We start from the raw sequence: 27,144 nt of genomic DNA, 5'->3' as shown, positions 1-27,144 counted from the left end.
CCGACCCCCGCTCGTACACTTCCAACACTTTTCGCAAGGCCCGACAATTCCTTTCATTTGCCTCACAAAAGAGGAGACTATCATCGGCAAACAAGAGGTGCGAGATCCGAGGAGCCCCCGAGCAACAAGCGAGTCCTCTCAAAAGGCCTAACCTCTCTTGGCCTCGGATAAGAGCGGAGAACCCCTCCGCACACAAAAGAAAGAGATAGGGTGAAAGGGGGCACCCTTGGCGAAGCCCCCTCGTCGGAACAATTTTCCCTCCCACCCGGCCATTAATGACCACCGAAAACGAGGGAGTGGAGATACACTCAATGACCACCGCAACAATTTTAGGCCCAAAACCCACTCTCTTCAGCATAGCCTCGACAAAGCCCCACTCCACCCTATCATAGGCTTTGCTCATGTCAAGTTTTATTGCCGCCACCCCACGTTTCTCGCTAGTTTTCCTCCTCAACGAGTGGAGAAGCTCAAACGCGATCGCTACATTGTCCGAGATAAGCCGATTAGGAACAAAGGCACTTTGGACCTCGGAAATAATCGCCAGGAGGGTCACCTTGATTCTATTAGCCACCGTCTTCGTCACCATCTTTAGAACCACGTTGCATAAGCTAATAGGCCGGAAGTCCCCCACCTTGACCGGCTTCTTGACTTTCGGTATAAGCATGATATTCGTATCGTTCCACTTTCGGATACTTTCACTCCTATTGAGCACCCCGAGGCACTCCTCCCTCACACCCGGACCCACCACGTTCCAATTCTTTTGGAAGAAAAGAGCATGGAACCCGTCGGGTCCCGGTGCCTTACGAGCACCCATGGAAAAAAGAGCTTTATCAACCTCATCAATGGTGAAATCGTCATCCACCGAATCCCGATGCTCGGCGGAGATCCTATGGACGTCCTCTTCTGTAACCGCACGGAACTCCTCGGCGCCAGCTCCGTTAGATCCAAAGATCTTGGTGAAGTAGCGCTCGAAGACATCTCTCACACCTTCCTCGTCCAAGACCCACGTACCCGTCTCATCGAAGACTCCCCGAATAGAGTTTCGGCTCTTTCTTCTAGTAGCTCTAGCGTGGAAGTACGCCGAGTTCTTGTCTCCCCCCTTTAGCCAATCAACACGGGCTCTTTGCATCCAATGATATTCTTCGACGAGGATAAGTGACTCAATCTCGTGGCCCAACCGCTTCGCCTCCCTACAATTGGAAGAAGTACATACCTCCTTGTTGATAGCCTCAAGACGTGCCGAGAGCTCTTTTAACCGCCTCTCCCGATGCCCGAAAGAAGTCCTCGCCCAACCTCTCAATGCCTCCCGACACTCATCCAACTTGCCAACACAACCTTCTTCCCCGTTCCGCCTTGGCACTTGGCTCCACGCCCTCCGAATCACCTCCCGACACTCGTCATTGGTAAGCCATCCCGGCTCAAAAGCCCACCTCCTCCTAGTACTCGAACGAGAGGGTGAGATCGAAGCTCGAGACTCCGTGTCAACCACCAAAACCCGATGATCGGAGCCCCAAAAGTCTAGCACCTCCACCACGCTTGTTGGAAAAAGTCTCTTCCAACTCGCATTCGCACACATACGATCGAGACGGCTCTTCACGTTAGCATCACCACTTCGCTTATTATTCCATGTGAGGAGTTCACCCTTGAAGCCGAGGTCACAAAGACCACAATCGTCAAGCGCGGCTCCAAAAGCCCCCATATCGGAGCCCCTCCGGCGTCCCGAGCTCACATGCTCAAACTCGAAAAGTACCTCGTTGAAGTCGCCCCCGCATAGCCAAGGCGTTTCACTCCCATCATCAAGCCGTCCCAAGAGATCCCACGAGAGGTGTCTCCTAGCCTCAACGGGTTCCCCGTAAAACCCGGTAAAACGCCACAACTTGTCCTCCTTGTCTTTTACTCCCACGTCTATGTGACCTTTACTATCACTCCGCAAAGTCACCGAAATCTCCTCTCTACAAGCGAGGAACAAACCACCACTCCGACCCTCCGCTTGTACCCCCACACCATTCTCAAACCCAAGTCTTCTCTTCAACCTTGATAGCCGGGATCCTCTTAATTTCGTTTCCGAAAGAAAGAGGAGATCCGGCTTCCGCTCGCGAATAAGCCTTCGCAAGCGGCCCATCGCTCGTGGGTTTCCCAACCCACGAACGTTCCAACACATGACGATCATTGGGCCCGGTCAGCCTGCCCGTGGCCGGCTGCCGATCCTTCCGCTCCGAGGCCTCCCGCCATATCCCCCATCGGGGAAAGCGCAAGAGGTAAGACCGTCTCCGAAGGGGGAGTAGTAGAAGACCCTCGACCCCCACTTAGAGGCCTACGCGCATTCTTCCAACGCCCCCTACTGCCCGTCCCTCCCTTAAGGGGCGCCTTTTCTCCATCTCCAACTCCGGCCTCGAAAGAAAGCTTGAAATTATTGGCCAACGAGAGAACATCCTCCTGTAGGTGGGGGAGAGCACTATTCCGACCCGCGCCCGGGGCCTCGCCTTTCCCTAACCTCCTCTTGTAGCTTTGAAAAATTCCTTCACCCGAGTTGCCTTCAATCCCAAGTTTCCTTTTTGGCTGACATTTCCCAGACTCTGGCCTAGCCAGGCCGTCCAAAAAAATCTGCCCATCCTGAGATAAGAGAGTAGCTGCGTCCTGCTCCAAAGTATTCCCACCAAGAGATTTTTGTGCTAGGCCCACCTTACAAGAGTCATGAAAATTTGGTTGGGCTTTTAATTTTCCCAGCCCAGGCCCAAAAGTATTCAGCCCCTCCAAACCCTCCTCCAGCCTTTTGTCTCTGCTAAAAGTACTCTGACAAGCCTCTGCGTTCTTTTTGTCGCTAGAGTCATTCTCCACCATACTTCCTTTTTTTCCCTCACAACACACCCCTGAAAATCCTCAACCTCTCCCAAGCTTTCCTCAAACGTACCTGCCCTTCTGACACCGCCGGAGGAACCTCCTGAGACACATCCTTGCCCAGAGCCCGACAATCCAGCCTCTCCGAGCCCCGTGGTCCCCACCACGCCAGGCTTCGCCAACGTCCCATCGCTGGTGCCTCGAGCCACGCGCCCCCCCAAAAGGGACGGGATGGGAGTCGACGCTAAAGGGGGCTGACTGGAACTCGGCGCCGGAGAGTTCAGCCACCCACGGAGTTGCTCCTCTGGAATGGGTCCTTTATTTTCCTTGAGCCACGCCACCGCCTCCGGGAACTTCCCTTTCCCCAAGAGCTTTTCGATGCCGGCAAAGCATGAGCGTGACGAATTTTCTTCATGGATCCACCCACCATACAGTTTCACCTCCGGCGAGTGAGGCGCCCTCACCACCGCCTCCCTTCTCGCCGAACAAGAGTCGGAGCTGTGCCCAAGGATTCCACACGTATAGCACATACGACCCAAGTTCTCGAATTTGCATTGTACCCACAAAGGCGATAGCTCATCCCGATCGAGGAAAAATCCCGCGCACAGAGCCTTCTGGATATTCACCTCCACCCTCATTTTCAGGTCATTCCCCGCCCTTCCTGAAAAACCCAAAAACACTCCTATAAGCGGCACTAACTCCCTCGCGCTCGCAATATTGTGAAAGCCCGGTGGGAGTCCACATAACCGGACCCAGAATGGCGTTGTGGAGAAATCCAATTCCCCGGCAAGCATATGAGCCGGCCACTCCTTTAGCACAAGTTGGGCTCCCCGGAGCTTCCACGGCCTTCCCCCCATGACTCGTCGCAAATCGTCTCCGTCGTCAAAGCTGAACTGGAATAGTCCCGGTTCCAGCTCCTTAACCCTCCAAGACTTCCTGCATTTCCAAATAGACCTAAACACGTCCCAAATGGTCTTGGCCCCCACCGGAGTAGAGGCCAGAACCTTCCCGGCGAGGAAGAAAGGCTCCGCCCTCTCTCCATCAGCGTCCTCTCTCTCGGTGATCACCAGCCTCCTAGCTAGGATCGACAAGTTCTGCATCATCTCCTCCTCAAAGTCCTCATTGTTACCCATGGTCACTCCCCTTGTCTCAGCTCACTCTAACACTCATTTTTCCCACAAGAACCTGCTCTCTAAGCTCTCAGTTCACATCCAAACCTGAGCAAACTCACCAAAAACCCCAAACTGTACGGAGAGGAAAAACCTCACTACACGACAAAAGACACGCAATCAACTTATATAACTCTGTGCACAAAAGAACTTGTTTTATTGATAACCGCTATTATCGAAGGGCTAATAACATGCAACTTCTTGAAATCCCTTGTCGGCTTTGTGCCGCTGAGCATGATTGAACTAATAGCGAGAGTCAAAGGTTATAGAGGACGTAGGGTTTAAGACGATCTAGGGTTTGCAAGGATCATTGATACAGGGAATTGTGATTTCGAATCAAATTTTGGGTACAATTTAGAATAAAGATGAGCTTTTTTGGGGTTAGAGAACATGAGAGTATGATATGAATCTGATCATGGATGTTAGACAAATGACATGGTGATTTTTAATATTTTTGACTAATCAGCTCCAACAAAAAACATGAGCTATTTTACTCAACTCAAAGTTTGATATGCCTTTAATTTTCTTCGTTTAATATACCTTCAATTTTTTTTTATTTTTTTTTTATTATTTTTTTTTTTAAACATCCATCAACAATAATATTTTATAAATAAAAAAGTCGTCGCTTGATGTATCTGGTAACCCATAGTAAAATACCAATAGTGGTAGTTTGACGAGTAGTTGCGAAATATATATCCAAATGATATTTGTGCTCGATTAAATTTAACCGACCCCCTGGGTCGTTCGATTATCTTCATATTCTTAAAATCTAGATAGACAGAGATCTCTTTTGAATGCGTCAGTTCATTTGTTGTTGTTAGGTTCATCGATTCGAGTTTAGCGCGAAAATGGAAACCGGATCGCCTTCCACTGGCCCGTTCAAGCTCTACCGAGAGTTGGAGTTACAAGAATTTCACGACAAGTTCGTTATAAAGTCCGTCGAATCTCCGATTCAAGGTTTTTCGATCAATCGTCACGATGGAGAAATCGAGCCGGTTTCTGATCACGGTGGTAAGTTTAATATGCTCTTGTTTTTTTTAATCTCTCAACAAAATGGCGTTTAATGATTATAAATGACATGAAATATCTTATTTTAATAAAGATTTTGTGTAACAGACGATACTTCTGGTCCAATTCCGTACAAGACCTCTACGGTACATGGAGTCGTTGGAACAATCAGATTGCTTGCAGGTATATTTAGTTTGGTTCCTAGGCTAAATTTGCAATGTTGTTCTCTTTAGGTTAAAATTCTCGCTTTAGTGAATAACGGGCTAAATTTAAATCCCTGTTTAAACATTTATGTCGCTTGACTTGGGCAAACTAATTGGCCGTGATACATAACCTCACAAGAGCGAGATTTATGTAAAATCCAAAAGTTTTTATTATCTGAAATATAAGTAGTTATGTATCAGAATAAAACTTTGCAGATTTCTCTTTTGATTATATGGCGTAGGTTTTTTTTTCGCTCAGTTATTATATTTTTTTGGGTGCAGGGACTTATATTATTGTGATAACATCTATGAAGGAAGTTGGTAATTATCTGGGTTTCCCAGTGTATAAAGTCATGTCCTTGAGATTTTTGACCTGTAATGAAGCTTTAAAGCAGTCGACATCACAAGAAGTAAGGATTTTGCTTCTTCCGGCCATTAAATGATATTCCAACACTCTTTGGCAAAGAACTTGTTCGTAATGTTTTCTTATTTATTTACTTTTGTAATATTTTTATAGAAAAGAGACGAGGCCTACTTCATGACACTCTTGAAGACAGTGGAATCAACTCCAGGGCTTTACTATTCATATGAAACAGACATAACATTAAAGTATATTCTTAGCAAATATTATTTTAACGACCCTAAATATCAGTCTAAGCTATTTTTTCCTCTTCAAGAATCAAATATTTAGTTTCCTGAATTTCTTACTTAGTCAAAGTTATTTATTGTTTCATCAGCCTGCAGCGGAGGTGCAAGTTAGCAGAAGGCTGGGTAGCTAAACCTATTTGGAAGCAGGTTTGTAAGGTGGCATATCCATTATTTCTTTGTGGGAAGTATGTAATTGGACGATGTGTTGGAAATGGACGGAATTTGTATTTATAAGTAATCAAAACAACTTTGGAAGTGAATTTTTTTATCTAGTACTATGGAATACTTACATGTGGCCTTCATTCCTATTAAAGTATATTTTTTCGTTCTCACTTTACATGTCATACCATCTAATCTATGGTCCAATCCTCTAGGGGAGATACTGAGCTTCTGTTTATTTTTCTCCCTTCTTGTACTCCAGGCAGATCCTCGATTTGTTTGGAACAGAAATCTTCTGGATGAACTTATCGAACACAAGGTTGTTACTCTTATCTATTAGACTGATTAGGGGATTTATTATTATTTTGTGGTGTCTTTTTTTTCTTCAGAATTGAAGGAGAAGAGAGTTAATCATTGTGATTTCTATATATTGAAGTTTTCTCCCAGAACCTTAAAAACTATATTTTGCCTCAATGCCTCGTTAGTATCATTTTTTGGGCATATCAACTATTCAACTAACGTTGCTTTTCTTTTGCGGCAGCTTGATGAGTTCATCATTCCGATGATCCAAGGAAATATCCTTTAATTTTAATTTATCTCATATTGAATATATTTGATCTCTCTCTCTCTCTCTCTCTCTCTCTCTCTATATATATATATATATATATGTGTGTGTGTGTGTGTGTGTGTGTGTACACACAACACTACCTTCAAGAAATATATACTATCAAGAAAATCACGGTGTTGTGACTTGACCTGTGTTTTAAGCTTCCAGACTGCACATTTAAAGCTAAAAGAGTTGCCGATCCTGCTGACACTAGTTTCAAGAAGGTGTACAAGGCGCCTAGGTACAGTCTTTTTCTGATGATGGGTTCTTATAGTCACAGTTCCATGTCTACTCCAAAACCATATTGTTACATAGTTAGTTATCAAGGATTATTAATAAGGGAGATTTGGAGTTTTCAATTATAGAATTAGGGTTTTAAATTATGCAAATAGATTTTTAAGTTATGGGAAATTACTATTCCGAATGTAGATTAATTAATAATGATTTGTTTATATAACTAGCTTTATGATATTGGGCCGTCCCATTAGGTTGTAAACCTTGATCTATTTTAGAGACCTTATTTAATAAGAGTAGCCTCCAACCATTAACTTAATCTCTCTAAAAAACGTGAAGAGATTAGGTTTAGATGGAGCTTTGTGTCAAAGTATTTTGGTTTTCTGCAATTAAATCAAAATGGCTCCCATCATGAGATCGAAATCCCGGGGCGTAACAAATTTGGTATCAGAGCCGCTCGAGATGGGAGATAGACCAAGAAGTATGATGGAGGCGCTACTAGTACTCATGGCTCGGTAGGAGGAGATTCTTGAAGGATGTTGGATTGCGGAAGAGGCACATCGGAGGCAGGATGCGTTGGAGCAGAAATTAGTAGCTCTTGCCGGGGTGGGGGAGAAATTGGGGGATCTGACCGTGATGGTGAACTCGACATCGAAGAACCATGAAGAATCATCAACACAAGGTTCGAGATCAGTGAAAAAATAAGGTAGACGTAACAGACGAACGACTGTAGGGAAAACTCCTGGGGTAGTAAGTAGGGCGAATCGAGGGGTTCAAATCACGTCAAGATTCTTGGACCCAACCTGACAATTCTAGACCTGGCGGCCGGGGCCATGGGTTTTTTTGGAAGTGAGGGTGGCTGAGAACAACAAACATCCATGGCGGAATCGTGTGCCAGGGTTAAGCACACGACATCGACGGCGGGGTATGGGCAGGAGGGGGATGGCTTCTCGGAATAAGGGTCGGCGAATCTTGCCAGGATGTTCGAGCACCCGAGCCATGAGTCAACGGGTACGATGGCGATTTCGGCGATGCTCGGGTGGGATTTACCCCATTGCAAGGGAGAATTTAAATGGACTTGAAAAGTGGAATTCTCTCCTTACAATGGAGCCACTGACCTATTTGAATGACTATAAAAGTGCTAGGACTTTTCGACGATTAGATGACGGTTGAAGAATCTAAAGTGCTGCGAGTTACTTTTGTGTTAACAACCCTGCGCACAGGTGGTATCGCATCCTTGGGAGGATGGTTGACCAAACGTTGACTTGGACTGAATTTTCCGAGATGTGTATGGACCGCTTTCGGCTGAAAGAACATACGTACCTGCTGGGGACATGTCCCTGTGCTAGATAGCTTCGATCGAGGAATATTGAGTACGTTTCGAAGCTTGCCTCAGGAGAAGTGTGCGTGACAACATAATAAAGCATAAGGTTTTTATGTGTTGGTCTCTGTGACAATACGCCTAGAATATCAGTCTACTGTAATGATATTAGCGTGGAAGAACGAGCTGAAACAAAAGACCCGACACCTTCGGCGACCTTCTTGTGGGCATGCCACGACCTCACCTCGGAATTACCATGGGTGAACCAGAGGGAGGGGAACAACATTGGCTAGGTCCACGATCAACACCGGCTGGAGCTGTGGTCCAACCGCCTGCACAAAATTTGGGTACTCCAAAGAAAGAAAAACCTCACATGGGAGGAGATGAGTGAGCGGCGGGTCCAAAGTCTGCTCAAACTGCGACGAGATTATTGTCCCTGACCACCACTGTAAACTGGTATTCTTCCATATTGTCTTGGTCAAGGTGGGCTCAGATTGCCAAGATATCAAACTCAACGAGGACAGTGTTCTGGATATCTCACTCAATGCAAGAGGGTAATCGCCGATCGCAATCGATGTTCGTTAGATCCATAGGGGAATCTTACGGTTAGGGAAGCCACTCAAGCCGGTTTTTTTTTGGATCTTCTGGAATCAGTGGAATCTTGGGACGGAATTCTAAATCGTCGCATGTGTTTGGATGATAGTGGGTCGTTTCAAGTCCTTAATGAATGATTTGGCGAGAGTTTCCGTGGGGCCTCTGATATGGCCCGAGATTGTGATCTCGTTATAGGAGCAGTGATCTCGCAAGTGTGTCTAAGGGGCGTGAACAATGTTTCGTGCGTCTGTTTTATGAAAATAAAAGCGATAGTCACAAAAAACCTAGTCTTTCCCTTGTTAGAGAAAGACTACATTTTTTTTTAAAGAAACTCTAATTTTTTATTGATAGAAACGGCTTAGCCGAAGTACAAAGAAAATAACATCACAAAACCAAAAAAAACTCTGAGAAAAAACGATCCACTCCCCTACGCAGAGGGGTTAAAAGAACACATGCACAATCCTTGGCCAAATCAGAAAGAGAGAAAGCCCTTTACATTTTGAATGAAGCCATAAGGCTATACAATGATTTATGTTGTCGACCATGCCGTTCGTATTCCATGCTTCCTCGTTGAAAAGCCGCTTATTACTCGAGTTCCATAGCCACCACAAAGTGGACGAAACTCTGGTCTTAGCGGTTGCGAGCCATTTGGCGTTGTGCCCTTGCGTCTCGTGGATACGTAACAAGCCTTCTATGGAATCTGGTATTGTGGAAATACCCATCTTGTGGAAGAGCCACTTCCATATCACCTCCGCCAAATGACATGCAAGAAAGAGGTGTTCGGCATCCTCACTAGCTCTAGCACAGAGGGGACATAAGCTAGGTATCAAAGAGATGTGAGGATAGAGCTTTTGAATACGATCTGCCGTATTAACTCTCTTTAGCGCCAGCTGGCACGCAAAAATTTGGACCTTACTCAGGACCGAAGACTTCCAGATCGTGTCAAAGAAAAGGACAGAATCCGTTGACGCCACGGCGGAAAGATCTACCACCATTGACTTAACTGAAAAACCTTCCTCATTACCTAGCCACACACGGCGATCTTCAACTCCTTCCCAAAGCCTGAACGACTCCAAAATCTCTATCATTTCGGCAGCCTTCATAGGATTCCCTGGAACAAGCTCTGGGAACTCGGAAGAAAGGGACGCAAAACTTTGAATGGGAGCAATCTGTAGCGGACAAAGCCTGGCTAGTCCTTGGAACCGCTCTATGAAGCACCTTTCTCCACACCACATATCTTCCCAGAAGCGCACACCGAACCATCGAAAGCCCTCCAAGAAACGCGACTAAAGAAAGCGTCCCGAAGCACCGAAACCGATCGCCAAGGACTACGAAAAGTACGATCTACAGCCTCCCCCGGGTTCCAGCTGTTAGGAAGTAGGCCGTAGATGGCTCTAATCATCTTGTGCCAAAGAGCATCTTCTTCAAGGGGAAAACGCCATAGCCATTTAGCGAGGAGCGTTGTGTTCTTAACCACGATGCTCCCGAAGCCCAACCCTCCTTTATCTGGCTTCGAACAGATGTCCCAAGCCACAGCCACTCGGGATTGGCTCGACTCGAACCCTTCCCAATAGAACCTTTTCATAATGTTCTCAATGTCGTCGGCCACTCCCTTCGGCATTTTGAAAACGAACAAAATTTCGGAAGCTATGAGAGAACCGCTTTAAGAAGCGTCATTTTACCTCCCTTAGACTGAAAACCTCGCTTCCAACCGACCAGCCTTTTGGTCACTTTAGCCAGCACCGGATCCCAAAATCCTTTCCGTCTAGGGTTGTCCCCTAGTGGCATATCCAAATAACAGAGTGGCCAGGAGTCAACTTGACACCACACAGCCCCAGCGATCGTCAAAATCTCTCCCTCCGAATTAATTTCCACGATATTACTTTTTTTGATGTTGGTGGACAAACGGCAGGCCTCACAAAATTCCTCGACAATCAAATAAAGGACTTCCCAGTTCGACAATTCGGCCTCACCGAAGATCAACGTGTCATATGCGAACTAGAGGTGAGACATCTTGAGAGCGCCCGACCCGACCCCGAGAGGCTTGAAAAATCCTCTACTCACTCTGGTGATGCGGCGCGAGTGTCTGCCACAAGGACAGAGAGGAATAGAGATAGAGAGAGAGAGAGAGAGAGAGAGAGAGAGAGAGAGAGGGTCCCCTGCCGGATTCCTCTCATCCCGAGGAATCTGTCACGAGACTTCCCGTTTACCAACACTGGGTAAGAGACCGACTCGGCAAAACCCCTTATCCATTTTCTCCACCGGGAATCAAAGCCTTTTTTCTCCAGAACAAAGTCCAAGAAGTCCCAACTAACCTTATCGTAGGCTTTCTTGAAGTCCAACTTGAGAACCGTTCCCTTCCTCCGGGCTTGACTAGTTTCTCCACAACCTCATTAGCTATAAGTATTAAATCCGTGATTTGACGGCCCTTAACGAAGGCCCCCTGGTTCCCCCTGATCGTATCTTCCATAACCAAGGAGATTCTGTTGGACAAGACTTTCGTGATGACTCTGTAAAGGCTCGTGACTAGGCTAATAGGTCTGAAATCCTTCACTTTGCTCGAATTGACTTTTTTAGGAATCAGGCAAAGGAGTTTTGTTGATGTTATTAACAACCCCACTATTCCAAAATTCGGCGAAAACTTTAACAAGTTCAGCCATGATCACTTCCCAAAATTCTTGGAAGAGGTCGATTGAAAAATCGTCGGCCCTCGGTGATTTACCTTGAGCGCAGCCAAAGACGCCCGCCTTGATCTCTTCCTCTTCAAAGGGCCGAGACATCTCCGACGCGCTTTCTAAGTTGATTGGCTGCCAATCCACCTCGTCCCATTCTATTGAAACCACCGAGTTGGCCAAGAACAGCCTGTTGAAGAAACCGTTGATCTCCTCAACGATGAGATTTTCATTGTTGATGAAAGAGCCATCCTCTCTTTCGAGTCTTCGAATAGCGTTTGTTTTTCTAGTCGACATGAGAGAGTGAAAGAGTCTAGAGTTGATGTCCTCTTCTTTAGCCCAAGCGATCTTCCCTTTAAGTCTAAGGGCTCTCTCTTCTTCCTCTAGAATCCCGGAGAGCTTAATTTTAAGAAGAGATCTCTCGTTACGCATTTCAATTGACCAGTTCGCTTCTTCCTCTGCTTTGTCAAGCCTCTGAATATATCTCTGGACGCACAACTTGAGACCAGCCACCTTAGACCTTTCTTTTGCCGCCCACTCCTTTAAAGAATCTTTAAGATTTTTGAGTTTTTGCATGAAACAAAACCCCTCCCAGCCTGGTTGAAGCTCTCTGCCCATTCTTCTTTCACTAGTCTGCAAAAATCCTTGTTGGGCAACCAAGAATTGTCGACCTGAAGGGATAGGGACCCCACTTTACCGGGCAGGAATTCAGCGTGATGGGGAAGTGGTCGGAAACTCCTCGAAACTGAGTTTCATGCACACAAAAAAGGAAAGAGGCCCTCCACCCTTCTGTGTACAGACATCGGTCAATGCGAGAACAGATCGGGATGTCTCGGAACGCAGATCAAGTGAAGCCCCCGTTCGCCAGAGGGGGATCGAAAAGTAGGAGATCGGCTATAATCTCATTGAACAGACTCATCGATCGCCTAGCCCTAACCGGCGAGGTACGCTCGTGGGCGAAGCGATCCACGTTAAAATCTCCCCCTACGCACCAATCAGCCCCACAGATTTCCCCGAACCCGGCCAACTCATCCTAAAAGGCTCCACGCTCCCCCTGGTGACACGGCCAATACACTCGAAAACCACCATGAAGACTCCTCTAGCTATCTCAGTGGAGACCAAGTTGGATCCCACAAGATTGCTCAAGACTGATTTTTCTTGAGTCCCAAGCCACAAGAATGCCTCCTGCTGAACCAAGTGCGGGGAGATAGATTAATTCTTTGAATCTGGAACTCCAAATGCTTCGCACGAAACATCCGTCCACTTTCGATCTACGAACCTCCTGGAAAACCACAATATCTTGTCTAACATTGCAAACCAAAGTTTTAATACCCCTCCTCTTCTCGGAACTCCCCGAGCCCCTAACGTTCCATGAGAGAATCATCATTGATGACTTGACATAAGCCCAGACTCCTTAGCTTTGCCAAAGGACATCTCAAATTCTAGGTTTCGGAGTTCCCGGTCTCGGCCCTTGATTCTATTTTGTTTACCAGACGCCTCGATGCCCTGCTCGGGGGAGTTAAAACCCTGCTGAGAGAAAGCTGTGTCCTCGGACGGCAAGCGGAAATCGGGAGGGACTGGTATCTTCGGAGACAGCCTCGCCTCGTCTTTAAGTGGGACCAAAACCAATTGGACCTCACCGAAAACTAGAGATAGCCCGTCCAAACATTCCTTCGGGTTGAGATATTCTTCATCGCCAGACGACGAGAAGGAAGCCTCGGACGAACCTCCATCCAAGCCGATCTCTTCTTCCCCTGCGATCTCGACGCACTTGGAGGCATGATCACATTCCATCTCTAGGCGAAAAACTGACGTAGCCTCTTGATCCTCTCGACGGCACCTAGAAAAACACCTTCCGTGGTTTCGATCTCTCATCAATTCCGAGTCGCTATCGTAGTTGATTCCTGTCTTCCGAATTCTTGGGGCGATCTTCTTTTGGGATAGGAAGTCTTCCCATCTTGAGATCATGGCTATTTTGAAATCGAACTTTGCTTTGGGACTCCATTTCCTTTTATTGCGGTCTTTGATGTAGCTTGGGCCCACAGGGGCTGACTTGGCTCTTCTGACTTCAACGCAACATACAGGCCCAACTTGTTCAACTAAAAAGCCGAAATCTGACCGAGTCTTAGGATAGAATTTAGATTTACCAGATGGGCCATTAGATGCGATTGGGCCTACAAAAGAGCAACAACCCTTCTCCTTGTTCTCTGGGGCGCGTGAAGAAAGCGTGGAATTATCGCCAATCCTCATTTCTGGGATGTTACACAAGTTTCTCCAGAGAATGATTATTAATAGCGGAAATTCCTTCGTTTCTCGTGTCCAGTTTTGGGAATAGAGGACTGACATTATTTGCGTCGTTATTTTCTCTTTCTCCGAGAGAGTAATGATTAGCGTCAATTCTCGAGGGTACTGGAAGCTTCTCCTTCTCGGTCACTGGATCGACTCTAGGCGCGCATACAGGGGCTGTCGTCGGCGATTTCTCCTCCGATGGCTCCTGGAAGAAACCTGTAGATGCACCCAGATTGAAGATACCCAGGTGCAGGGAGTTTCCAAGGTAGAGTTCCGTGTCGACGAATCCAGAGGCGCTTCCTCTACACTTGATTTTGGCATATTGGAGACATGAGAAATCGAGAGTTTCTCTCGCAATCTCAATTAAGCTTCCAAGCCTAGCTCCAATCTCATTCAAGCTGTCGTGGTTCCAGCGATCTAGAGGAAATCCCTCTAAACCGATCCAACTGTTTTTGAGAAACACCTTTTGATCCCTTCGCAGTTCTTCTGGTGACCGTGGACTAATGCTGGCAACTTTTCTCTTCTTTTTGACGATCATCGGAGTCGAAAGGAGGGGGGCTTTCTCTTCTTCGTCAACGCTCCAAACCACAGCTTTGTCGCCTGCTACCGGAGACCACGAAAGGTTTTTTCCCAGCCTCTTCTGGATCTCTTGGAAAATATCTTTCCAAAGATCCACACCTTCGTGTCTACAAACAAGCACGGCTACACTCCAATCTCGGACGTGGATGTCCGCACTCTTTTCTTCTTTTCTGGAACTCCATGCATCCCTGGACGTTGCGTTGCGATGATCAAGAACTTCTTTTCTTCTTGGAGCAGAAGACGAAGAGAGTACTGAAGAGACTTACCGGTTGTGACCTCTTTAAAACTCCGTCCGTTCACCACCGAGACTGGGGAAGGTCTTGGGGGGAACCATCTTCTCTACTTCGACGTTCGGAACGCGCTGAACAATCTTCACGTCTTCGAGAATCTTGAAGAGCGAGCGAGCGAAAAGCTGCCAGCCCTTCAAATTCCTACCTTCAGGAACGAGAATGATCTTCCTATCACCGTTGGCTACCTTCAAAATTCTGATGCACCTTCCCCTCTGACTCTCTAACACGGCTGAACGGCTTTTGATATTTCCACCATCTTGTCTCGAATCCATGCTGCTGCTTTTCTATGGACAAAAATGCTGAAGTTCCCCTTTGCAATCCTCCTGAATTCTCACTATATTGCCATCCTTCCCTATTGAACATCTAAATTCCTTGTTTTCAAGTTTAAACTTGTCGACAAAGAGATTGACACTACTTCCGGCCATGTTTTCGTGAGAAGAGGACGGTTAGAGAAGGAGGCGAGAGAGCAGTGAGAGGAGGGAGGAGAGATGAGTGAGCATTATATCTAGGATTAAATTATAAAAGGTTAAGTGGTTGAAATCCCATTTTATTAATGAAAATAGACCTATTTATGAGTAGGTCATCAAATTACAATTGGACTTTTCTTAACAGACCTAGCTTTAAGACTCCTAATTTTTTAAAATAACTAAAATCTCTTAAATAGTAAATGAAATAAATAAAACATCTTGCTAGAAATAAAACACGCTAATTGAAGGAATTGGAGAAGGTAATTTTTTGTATATCAATAAAGGCCATACGGCATCTACATTTATAGGGAAAAGAAAATAACTTCCTAACTAAGAAATAGGAAACTAATATGCGGCTATTAAGGCTAAATATTCTAACTATAATTACACAATATTCTATCTTAAATACATATTATTTAAACGCTATAAATCTACACTCCCCCTCAAGTTGGCATGTATATATCATACATTCCTAACTTGCTTACAAGTAATTCAAAAACTGGTCTAAATAGGCCATTGGTCAAAATATCCGCTGTTTGATCCTTTGTGGAGACAAATGGTGTACACACAATTCCAGCTTCTATATTCTCCTTAATGAAGTGTCGGTCCACCTCAATGTGCTTGGTGCGATCATGTTGTACCGGGTTATGAGCAATACTAATGGCAGCCTTGTTATCACAGTATAACTTCATTGGCAAGTCTATCTGCATCTTCAATTCTGTCATTACCCTTTTTATCCACAGCAGCTCACAAATTCCATTAGCCATGGCACGAAACTCTGATTCTGCGCTACTCCGAGCTACTACATTCTGCTTCTTGCTCCTCCATGTCACCAAATTTCCCCACACATAGGTGCAATACCCGGCAGTGGATCTCCGATCTGTAACAGACCTAGCATAGTCTGCATCTGTGAAGGCCTCTACAGTTCTGTTGCTCCCCTTTTTGAAGAGTAGTCCCTTTCCCGGACAGCTCTTCAAATAACGTAGGATTCGATATGCAGCCTCAAGGTGTTGTTCGTAGGGACAGTGCATGAACTGGCTGACCAGACTTACTGCAAAGGCTATGTCGGGTCTGGTATGTGCCAAATAAATCAACCTTCCCACCAATCTCTGATACTGCTGGACGTTGACTGGAACACCATCCTGGATACCACCTAATTTTATATTCGGATCAATAGGTGTATCAGCTGGCTTGCACGCACTCATTCCTGTTTCTTGAAGTAGGTCTAAAACATATTTTCGCTGCGAGACAACAATCCCTGCCTTGGACCGAGCTATCTCCATGGCAAGAAAGTATTTCAACTCTCCCAGATCTTTAACTTCAAACTCATGAGCTAGCATCTTCTTCAACCTTTTACTTTCTTCATGATAGTCTCCTGTGAGGATGATATCATCTACATAAACAATTAAGATAGAAATCTCCCCCTTAATTGAGAACTTCATGAAGAGAGTATGATCGGCTTGAGCTTGCGTGTACCCCTGCTTCTTCACAAACTGTGTGAACCTGTCAAACCATGCCCTCGGAGATTGTTTGAGCCCATATAGCGCCTTTTCCAATTTGCACACCTTGGAACTGAAACTGTTTTCAAACCCCGGAGGAGGGCTCATGTAGACCTCTTCTTCAAGCTTTCCATTTAAAAACGCATTTTTTACATCTAGTTGATGAAGAGGCCAATCCCGGTTCACAGCTAGAGATAAGAGGATTCTTACAGTATTTAGTTTTGCAACTGGGGCAAAGGTCTCGGTGTAGTCAATCCCATAGGTCTGAGTATAACCTTTGGCAACCAGTCTTGCTTTATATCTTTCTAGCATCCCATTAGCCTTGAACTTTGGAGTGAACACCCATCTACATCCCACTGTTGGTTTGTCTTTGGGCAGCTCTACAATCTTCCATGTCTGATTCTTTTCAAGAGCATTCATCTCTTCCTGAACAGCTGTTTTCCACTCGGGTCTAGATAGAGCTTCCTGTATGGTTGAAGGAATAGATATAGAGGAGACACTAGAGGTAAAGGCCGCAGAGGATGATGATAGATTGGAATAAAAAACATAGTTTGAGATAGGATATTTGGCACATGATCTCTTTTCTTTTCTGAGAGCTATAGGTAATTCTAGATCAATGGAAATATAACCTTCTTCATTAGCTGCCACCGAGTCTGAGTCATGGTCAAGTGCTTGATCAGAGGTTTCCTCTTGTCTTTGATTTGGAACCCTTTTCTCATAAATTTTGCCAAAGAATCTACTTATTGGTCCCTCTTTTTGCTTTGTTCTGATTGTATTTTCCTCATTATTATCTGATAATTCTATTTCCGTAGGAGCAATCTCATGAATTTCCTGATTTTTATCCAGATTTTCGTCAAGATTATTTTCAAGAAAAACAATGTTATTATCCTCTCTTCAGATTTCCTTCATCTTTATCCAGATTTTCCAGATTTCCTTCATTTTTATCCAGATTTTCGTCTAGATTAATTTTGAGAAAATCCAAATTATTTTCTTCCAAATCAACATCTTCAATTAAATTCTCCCCCTGAAGATGTTTATGAAAAAAGGTTGATTTTCAACAAAACTAGTGTCCATTGTTATAAACATCTTTTTTGTTGTTGGATTAAAACATTTATAACCTTTTTGAGTTGAAGAAATTCCTAAGAAAACACATTTTACACCTCTAGGATCAAATTTACTTGCAGATATACTCGGGTTTTTTATAAAAACAGTGCATCCAAAGATTTTTAAAGGAAGATTGCTAATTAATCTATTTGTTGGAAAGAACTCTTGAAAAACAGTAATAGGAGTTTTAAATCCTAAAGTTTTCGAAGGCATTCTATTGATTAGATATGTAGTATGTAAAACAGCATCTCCCCATAAGTATTTTGGAATATTTGTAGAAAACATAATAGCACGAGTTATTTCAAGTAAATGTCTATTTTTCCTCTCAGCAATTCCATTCTGAACCGGTGTATTTATGCATGAACTTTGATGAATTACTCCTTTTTCAGCAAAAAATTGATATAAGCTTTTGGAAAAGTACTCACGGCCATTGTCACTTCTTACCATTTTAATATTGGTATTGAATTGAGTTTGGACCATAGTAAAGAAATTTTTGAAAATATTTTCAACTTCCTATTTGTCTTTTAATAAAAACACCCATGTTAATCTTGTATGGTCATCAATAATTGTTACAAACCACCTCTTTCCTTTAATTGTAGGTACTCTAGAGGCACCCCAAATATCACTATGTATAAGAGTGAAAGGACTAGTAGGTTTGTAGTTATGAGGAACATATGAATTTCTATGGTGTTTAGCAAGAGCACACATATCACAGTGAAACGAAGAAGGATCTTTATTGAGAAATAATTTCGGAAATAATTTTTTCAAATAATAAAAACTAGGATGTCCTAGTCTATAATGTAGCAAATACAGCTCAGATTCATTAAAAAAAGAAATAGTTTGCAAGCAAGCATTTCTTTGACCTCTTTTATTCGATTCAGTTTCCAAATCAAAGACATATAGGCCACCTTCCTCTCTAGCACTGCCAATCGTCTTCCCCGATGCCAGATCCTGAAAAATGCAATAGGAAGGATAGAATTTAGCACAACACTGAAGCTCTTTGGTTAGTTTACTGACTGAGGCAAGGTTACAGGATAAATTAGGAACATGTAAGACTTTAGAGAGATCAATGGAATCAGAAATTTTAACATTTCCTATTCCGGCTATAGCAGAAAAAGTGTCATCAGCCACTTTGACTTTTTTGTCTCCTGCACATGGTTTATATGAGCAGTAGAGCTTTGAAATTGAGGTCATGTGGTCTGTTGCACCTGAATCGATAACGCAGGAATTTTGTGAATTTTTGGAACAAAAATATGAGGTGATTTTACCATTCTGGGCATAGGAACACGAGGGAGTATCTTGGTTGAGATTTTTCTGGGCGGTTAGAAGGAGAAGGAGCTGCTCTATCTGTTCCGTTGTGAATGAAGGCTGGCTGGAATTGACTTGCTGCCCCTGTTGAGAATCGGTCACGACAGTTGCAGTTTGAAAGGCTTTCTCCTGTTTCTTCTTCCCGGCTCCTGGTGGTTTCCCATGAAGCTTCCAGCAAGTCTCCCTCGTATGCCACAGCTTCTTACAGTGGTCACACCATGGCTTCCTCTTCTCATCACCTTTGACAAACATGGCCGATGAATCTTCAACTTCACTCTTCTGTCCCGAGCTGCTGTTCATCGTCCTCCTCCTGCTTTCTTCCAGCCTGATTTCTGAGAACACCTCTCGGATTGAGGGCAGAGGCTTTTTCCCAAGAACTCTTCCCTTCACATCATCAAGGTCTCTATTAACTCCTGCTAGAAACATGTAGACTCTGTCATTCTCCTCCCTCTTTTTGTGCCTAGCCAAATCCTTTGGACTCTCCCACTCATCGTCGTGACACTGGTCCAATTCCTGCCAGAGAGCTACCATTTCATTATAATAAGTAGTGACATCTCTATCACCTTGTTTAGACTGCCAAAGTATGGTTTTTAATTCGAAGATCTGAGAAGAATTCTCAAGATCCGAATATGTCTCCTAGATGGAGTCCCACACTTCTTTTGCAGTCTTCATGAACATGTGAGGCTTGGCAATTGATGCATCCATAGAGTTGTCACCAATGAGTTCTCCGATCTCCATGTACTGTAGCCGTCCTCATTAATTTTCTTCTCTTTGACTTCTCCGGTTAGATATCCCAGCTGTCCTCTTCCATCTATGACTAGCTTGACGGATTGAGACCATTCCAAATAATTCTTTCCATTCAATCTATGACTTGTAATGAGCATAGACGAATAGATAGATGATGGATGGTTTGCCATCGAGCTGTTTTGTGGATTAGAGGAGTTTTGTGTTTGGGAAGAAGAATTAGGGCTATCGGTCTCCATTGGAACCTGATGCTCTGATACCATGAAGGAATTGGAGAAGGTAATTTTTTGTATATCAATAAAGGCCATACGACATCTACATTTATAGGGAAAAGAAAATAACTTCCTAACTAAGAAATAGGAAACTAATATGCGGCTATTAAGGCTAAATATTCTAACTATAATTACACAATATTCTATCTTAAATACATATTATTTAAACGCTATAAATCTACACTAATAAATATAAAAGCACGTCTCATTACTCACCTCTTCCTTTTTGAGCTTGTCCTCAAGCTCAAGATTCGTTTAAGAGCGGTAATCCACCCTCCACTTCTTTGGCTCCCCCAAGCTCTTCCCACTTCTCACTTCTCACTGAGCGCAAGAAGGAAAGACCTCTTGCAGCGATGACCGGGCGTGAATAATATATCACAGTTGAAACAAAGTTCCTTTGCGTGACGATCCACCATCTCTTGGTTGCTGATCTTGATGATTTGCGGATCAGGTTTTGGTGACAATCTCCACCCTAATGAGCACCCGCTTGTCCGCCATCTAGACGCCTCCGCTTTGCAAACAACCCGTACCCGCTTGTCCCGATAAACGAGCACCCGGGGCGATCAATCCGCCAAATAATTTTTCCCCTTTGTCGTTTAGCAGCTTTAGTTCAGTTTTGCGAGCCAAATTCATGGCACCATATAGTTACTAAGGTTTGTGGTTTGACGGCGCAGATATTCCAAATCGCTGAGCTCTCAGCCACTTTCATTGGACGTCCTAAAAAAGCTTCGAATTCGACGCAATATGACTCGACTGTTCCCACTCGACGAAGGAATATGATTTTACATAGTGAATTGATGCTCAACGGATCGAAACGGTGAACACGTCGCTCTGAAAACTCTGCCCATCATAGTTGGCGATCCATCTACCATGGAAGTGTGCAAAACCACCCGGCGGTTGGTCCTGTCATACAGAAACTTGCTTGGCATACTTAATGTTCTTTTGCCGTTCCCCGATTCTCAAAAACATTGTTTGCCTTTTGTAGCCATTCGCGGGGCTCAACCAATCTGTCGTAGCTTGGAATATCCAGCCATCCTAGTTTGGACCCGCGATTCGGTATGTAGTACCTCCTGTTTTTGATCGACCAATCCTCGTCGATGTCGTTGTAGAGCCCGTCCTTGAACTGTCCATCCCCGCTATCTTGAAGTCCGTTGCCCGTGCCTTGTGGTTGATAATCCCATGTCTGGGGATATTCTTAAGGTGGTTTTCCCCAAAAAATCAATCTGTTTGCCGACAATTTCTGATTTCGGCCATCCTCCGACGCGTGATCCATCACCACGCATCTGTCTGCTGTTGCACTAAATGTTCCGCGTGCAACACCTCCCTAAAACCCTGTTCGTTGAGATCTAGAGTTTGCAGAAAAAAAGCAAATTTAGGCCTCGAGGAGTTTGACTCATTACGTGGTTATGGTGTGGTTGGGTTCCCACGTGCTAATGGTGCGGTGACGACTTTCTTGCTCGAAGCTCGTTCAACTCGGATTTGTACATCTGAATCTCGATTTAGCTCTGTTAACGCCGCTGCTGCCGCACTCATTGTTGCTTGCTCCTCCATAAACTTCCTCATCTGCTCCATGAACTCCTCAGTAGGTACCCCCATGTTAAGATTTGGCTCTGATACCAAAATTGATTCGGCCCGGGCCCGGGACTGAGACCGTAATGGGAGCCAAACCCCCATCATTAGCTCTCGTCATCTTGCTGCCCTCTGTGTCATCTCGCTAGGGAGTCCATTGTTCACCTCTTCTTGGATTGTCGATCGCCGCAGGTATATGGGGCTGGTTTTGGTTGGAGTCGTCTCGGGATTCCGATCGTTCGTCTACGATAGAAGACCTCTTCGCTTCTTCCGTTACGGGTAGGAGCGCTATGTGGGTGGCCATTTCGAGGGTGGGTGTTCTAGCAGTTTTGTGGAATATTTGATGTGTGCGTAGTAAAATCCTCTTTCAAGTTAATCTATAAGAGCAGTTTTGGAGAATATTTCGTTCTCTCCCCAGTGAAATCATGACTATAAACTTGAATATTGTTTTTTGGCGAATTCAAAGATTACCCGGTGTCTGTAGTAGTTAGGAATTGTGCTAGTTCTTTGTCATTTCACATGTTTTTCGTTTTTGGGGGGCTGTTCTTTTCTCTGAGGTTGGGCTGCCGTGTTGGTTGAGCGGTTCATCCTGGTTGTTTGTTTGGTTCTCTCCCATTTTGTCTTGTACTTTTTTTCCTCCCCTGCTTTCCATTAAGGGGGTCTTCTATATAATTCGGGTTTCTTTTAAAAATGTAACTTGGTTTATTGTTTTAGGCCGGTCTAGTAGGCTGTAAACCTTGGTCTACCGAAGAGACCTTAATTTAATAAGAAGAGTAGCCTCCGACCAATTACTTAATCTCTCCAAAAAATGAGAAGAGATTAGGTTCCAGTGTAGTTTTGTGTTCTTGAAGTAATTTGGTTCTCCGGCAATTAAATCAAAACGGCTCCCATCACGAGATCGAAATCCAGGGCCGTAACACATATCTAATAGAAGAATGAACAATGGTGACCAGGAACACGAATGTGGAGAAGAGGAGCGAACCTTGAAGGTGATGTTGCTAATTTTATTGAAACCGAGCAAATGGTGAAAGTAGATAGTCTGAGATCCTCATTTTTGCAGGTATTTCATGTGTTAACTTAAAATATAAAACCAACTAATGACAGTTATCGTCTGATTTCCTTGTCCATTGTATTTTGCAGGTTCGAGGTTCAGTTCCTCTTCTCTGGGAGCAAATTGTTGACTTGAGCTATAAACCGCGACCCAGATTAATAAATCACGAGCAAACGGTATATCATCTGAAAATCTTTAAAACCCTTTTGTTTGTGTTTTCGTTTTTGTATTATTTTCTAGTTGGACAACTCAGTAATAATTATTATGCACTTTCCCATGGATTTGGCTTTGCTTGTTTTTTACAGCCAGAAGTTGTGGAAAGACATTTTCACGATCTTCAGCAACGATATGGATATATAATAGCAATAGACCTAACAGATAAAGTAAGGTTCTTTTATAGCTCACTTTCACTTGATTTCGTGAAATGACAGCCTTTAGCAAGCTGGATATGTGATACAATCTTTTGTGTAGAATTCATCCCCAAAAGCTAGCTATTAAGGAGAAGGTGTCCAAGAGGTTATAAACTCACATACTAAGCACATACTTTAGCAATGTGGGACTTCTACATGCCAATCCCATACTTGACAATATAGGAATCAACTAGGATCGTAACAATACCCCATGCTTGGATAACCAACGTCTTCGTCTTCGTTGGTCACGGTTGGCATCCCCTTCTTGGGTCCAATCCACCACTCCGAGTGTGGGAACCAAGATGGGGCTAGCTCTGATATCAATTGATACAACTCCTTGGGTAGAACTAATTCCCGAAAGCTAGCTATGAGATTATAAACCTACATACAAAGCCCATACTTTAGTAATGTGGGACTCTTACATGCCAATTTCATACTTTGACATTATAGGAATCAACTATGATCATAACAATATGTACTCAAAACTTAAAGTTTTAGGTAACAGTTTACTGTGATATTTATAAAAAAAAAATGCTATTTTTATAATACATCCACACCCCCTGTTGTGAATAATGAAAAACGTATCAAAGTTCTAACAATCCTAGTGTTTTGAGAACTTAGGTGCACTTGGTTGTGCACAATTTACTTTCTACTAGAATGACTGTGTTATCCCATGTATTTACATATAATTTCATGTCATCTATAAATATTAGCAAGGTGATGAAGGTCCGTTAAATGCCGCTTATGGATCTGAAATGGAAAAACTGCCAACTGTGAGGTGAAAGTTTTTTACTCTGTAATAGTTGTTGGTCTTTTCAGCTGATTCTATAGTATTCTCCTAGAGTTCAGATTACCCAATGCATAATAATATATATGACCATCTCTCTCTAGAATCTTTCAATATACAAGCTGAATTTTTTTTTTTTTTTTTTTTTTCCATAAACTAATTTGATGCCTATGCTTTTCATTTGCAAGTACAGATATATTGGCTTTGACTTCCATCATGTATGCGGGAACACAAACTTTGATAATCTGCAGGTTTTGTACGATTTAATAGCAGAGGATTTTGCTAAGCAAGGGTAATTACAGAACTAGATTATGTTTCTATTACAAAGTGTGAAACATTTATGCTAAAATCCAGGTAAGGACATCTATGGACCAAAATTTTAATCATTTCTATTTCAGCTGAGCAGATACTTTCTCGTGGACGCAGAAGGAAACATACTCACTGAGCAGAACGGGATTATCAGATCTAATTGTGTCGACTGCCTTGATAGAACCAACGTTACAAAGGTGTTTGTATGTGTATACATATAAATATATATATATATGTATATATGTATATATATATATATATATATATATACTCCGGATCCATTCCCAGCTGAGCCATATTCAATTTTCTTTTTCTTTTAATATATATATATATAAATATATATATATGTATATTTATATATATAACATTGATTACTTTTTTGTCTTAAAATAGTGTGTGTATGTAATTTAAAAAATTAAACTGTTTGTATGTCTGTATATATATATATATATATGTCTGCAGAGTTACCTGGCGCTGAAGTCTTTAAATGCGCAATTGCAAAAGATGGGAGTACTCGATTCCTCACAGTGCGTTTCTTCATATGTTGACGAGTACACAAAATTCAGAGCAGGTATGAAATTTTCGTTCTAATTATTTGGTTCTAATATCTCGATCCAACAAGTTTTAATTGCATTTCCTCCCTGTTCTGAACTCCTTGTCGGTTTGCTTTAGTGTGGGCGGAGCAAGGTGATGAGCTAAGCCTTGAGTACGCTGGTACTCATGCCCTGAAAGGAGATCTAGTTCGGTAAAAATATTAGAGAAATTCACAAATTTGTTTTTGAAAAAAGAAAATCAGCAGATAAATCTAAAACCCAGTGCAAATATAAGCAGGTATGGTAAACAGACTCTAGGCGGACTAATCAAAGATGGGATGAGTGCTCTATCAAGATATTATTTGAATAATTTTCAGGACGGGATTCGGCAGGCAATAAGTTTTTCCACTTTAGATTTAATAATTTACATTCAACAAAATATAAATAAAAACGGCAAAAAGTGCTTCCTTGAATTTTGTATTGGTTCAGGATGCGATGGATCTCATAAGTGGCCGATATAATATCAATAGAAATGGCCCTTCACCATTCCAGCTCAATGGTTTTGAATCATTGTCTGTAAGTACATCTTATCACGTTTACCTCTCTCTCTCTCTCTCTCTCTCTCTCTCTCATCTTGCCAAGATAACCACGGTACGGTTCGGTCACCTTTGGCACTTCTTACACTGTCACAAGCTAGAACAGCTCTAAAAATTTTATGGGTATTCTTTGATTCGTTTGCTTTTAAGCCAGTGATGGCGTGCGAAACAGAAAGACGGTTTGAGGATAAACTGCTTAGTTGAGACAAAACATTTTTAAAATCCATTTTCATTCTTCATAGAGTGAGTACCAAGTAAAGTAACAAAATCTAGTATGTTGCAGAGGAAATCATGGCCCTGTTAGGAATATCGATTCTTAACTGTTGAAGACTATATCAGGATAAAAACCAATAGTTTTTTTAATTGATCAAAACTTAGTAGAGATCAATATCGCCTATAGTAGAGTATTAATAAATCGCTCCCCCCAATCTTCCTAACACCAATATAAATATTATATTTTATGTTGAATTATTTTTATTCAATTTAATTACAGTCTTTCATTAGCATTCTACTAGTGGTTTTGATGTTGTCATATTCACAGTATCTGCCGGTTGCGTCGGCATTGGTGATCGGGGGTTTGACACTGACATCCTTGACATTTCACCAAGGTAGCTTTTCATTTTCCATCTCATCATGTGAAAATTTCCGAGTTTTTCATGTAATACTCTGGAATGAATAAATCGCAATTTGATTCGTAAAATCACTCAGTGGGTCGGAACACCCAGCAGTTCGTGTCATCTGTGCTGTGTGCCGGAGTGGCTGCTGGAGTTATGGCAGTTGTGAAAGCCAACGGAAGACAGTTCTGTTCCAGGCCTCGCTTGTGTGGCCTTCTCTAACACACACACACACACACACACACACAATTCTCAAGTATAACTTACTGTTTGGAATATTCGAGACATTACACATTAATTATGACTTTGACCTGTAGTTGCTTGAATTTTTCCCAGTCGAAAGTTTTCTTGGAGTGGGAGTTTCGAATATGTACTTTTTCGCGTCTTTATACTTCATACCGTATTGGTTGCCGAAAAAGTTCATTTTAAATATGAAGTCGATTACTTTCAAAAACATGAAATTGATTTTCCTTCCAAAGTTTTTGAGGAACAAAATTTTCGATTAATATAAATCGTCAACCGTTTAAATAAGATTTAATAATTGTATATATTTTCAGCGCTTATTCAATCTTTTTTGTATTTTTTTTCTTTTGCATTTTACGTTCTTTAATCTGTTTGTGCACGATATCAACAGAAGTAACACAAACTATTATTAACAAGATTCACACGGATAAACAATTAACTGTTTTAATTTGACTTTGGAGTAGGTATTTTTTTTTTTTTTTGAAGAAACTGAGGGGCCTCCAAACCAGAGCACCCCAAATTCATACCATAACAGTATCCCTTACAATCACATCTTTCACAGAGGATAAGATGTTTCCCAGATTACAAAAACCAAAAACAGTAGAATATAGAGCCCATTTGGCCAAACCATGAGCCACTTGGTTACAATCTCTATGATTCCACACAAAATTACAACTACTAAGACCATCACTAAGAGATAATATCTGCTCATACAGAGGGATACAATGCCAAACCGGACAATTTCTTCGCTGAACGAGAGAGTCCATAATTGCTTTGTTATCGCCCTCCACTAATATTCTCCGATGGTTCCTGAATTTTGCAAGTTGCACGCCCATAAGAACTCCAATCATTTCAGCTTCCACGGCACTACCCGCTTGCGTCTTGCTCCTCCACATCCACAGAACACTTCCCCGCGCATCTCTGGCAACGATTCCGACCGCCGCCCCTGCTCTTGAAAATGCAGCGTCGACGTTGATTTTTGTGACGTTATCCGATGGCCTTTGCCACCGCTTCTTGACCCGCTCCT

At 43.1% G+C, this 27,144-nt stretch overlaps 1 protein-coding gene across 2 annotated transcripts; it reads left to right on the top strand.

Moving 5' to 3' along the window:
* Positions 1-4,653: 4,653 nt before the first annotated feature.
* On the top strand, positions 4,654-26,243 carry SAC8 (SAC domain-containing protein 8). Of its 2 annotated transcripts, none has more exons than XM_089602617.1 (20): positions 4,654-5,018; positions 5,124-5,198; positions 5,501-5,628; positions 5,736-5,827; positions 5,956-6,022; positions 6,288-6,344; positions 6,567-6,600; positions 6,793-6,873; positions 22,528-22,634; positions 22,715-22,801; positions 22,931-23,008; positions 23,749-23,813; positions 24,016-24,114; positions 24,229-24,328; positions 24,594-24,702; positions 24,804-24,876; positions 24,963-25,056; positions 25,154-25,240; positions 25,802-25,868; positions 25,969-26,243. In XM_089602617.1, exons 1-20 carry the CDS (start codon positions 4,856-4,858, stop codon positions 26,094-26,096), a joined length of 1,791 nt encoding a protein of 596 aa, XP_089458743.1. In that variant the 5' UTR covers positions 4,654-4,855; the 3' UTR covers positions 26,097-26,243. The 2 variants fall into 2 exon arrangements, with proteins under 2 accessions (XP_089458743.1, XP_089458738.1); XM_089602612.1 differs by having other exon boundaries at positions 4,829-5,018; positions 5,956-6,013.
* The last annotated feature ends 901 nt before the right edge of the window (positions 26,244-27,144 follow it).

This window comes from Urtica dioica, chromosome 2 (assembly GCF_054948205.1).
Source record: "Urtica dioica subsp. dioica isolate 48M chromosome 2, U.dioica_male_clone48M_v1_H2, whole genome shotgun sequence".
In the NCBI taxonomy this organism is placed as follows: domain Eukaryota; kingdom Viridiplantae; phylum Streptophyta; class Magnoliopsida; order Rosales; family Urticaceae; genus Urtica; species Urtica dioica.
This window is presented reverse-complemented; position numbering and strand designations above follow the sequence as displayed.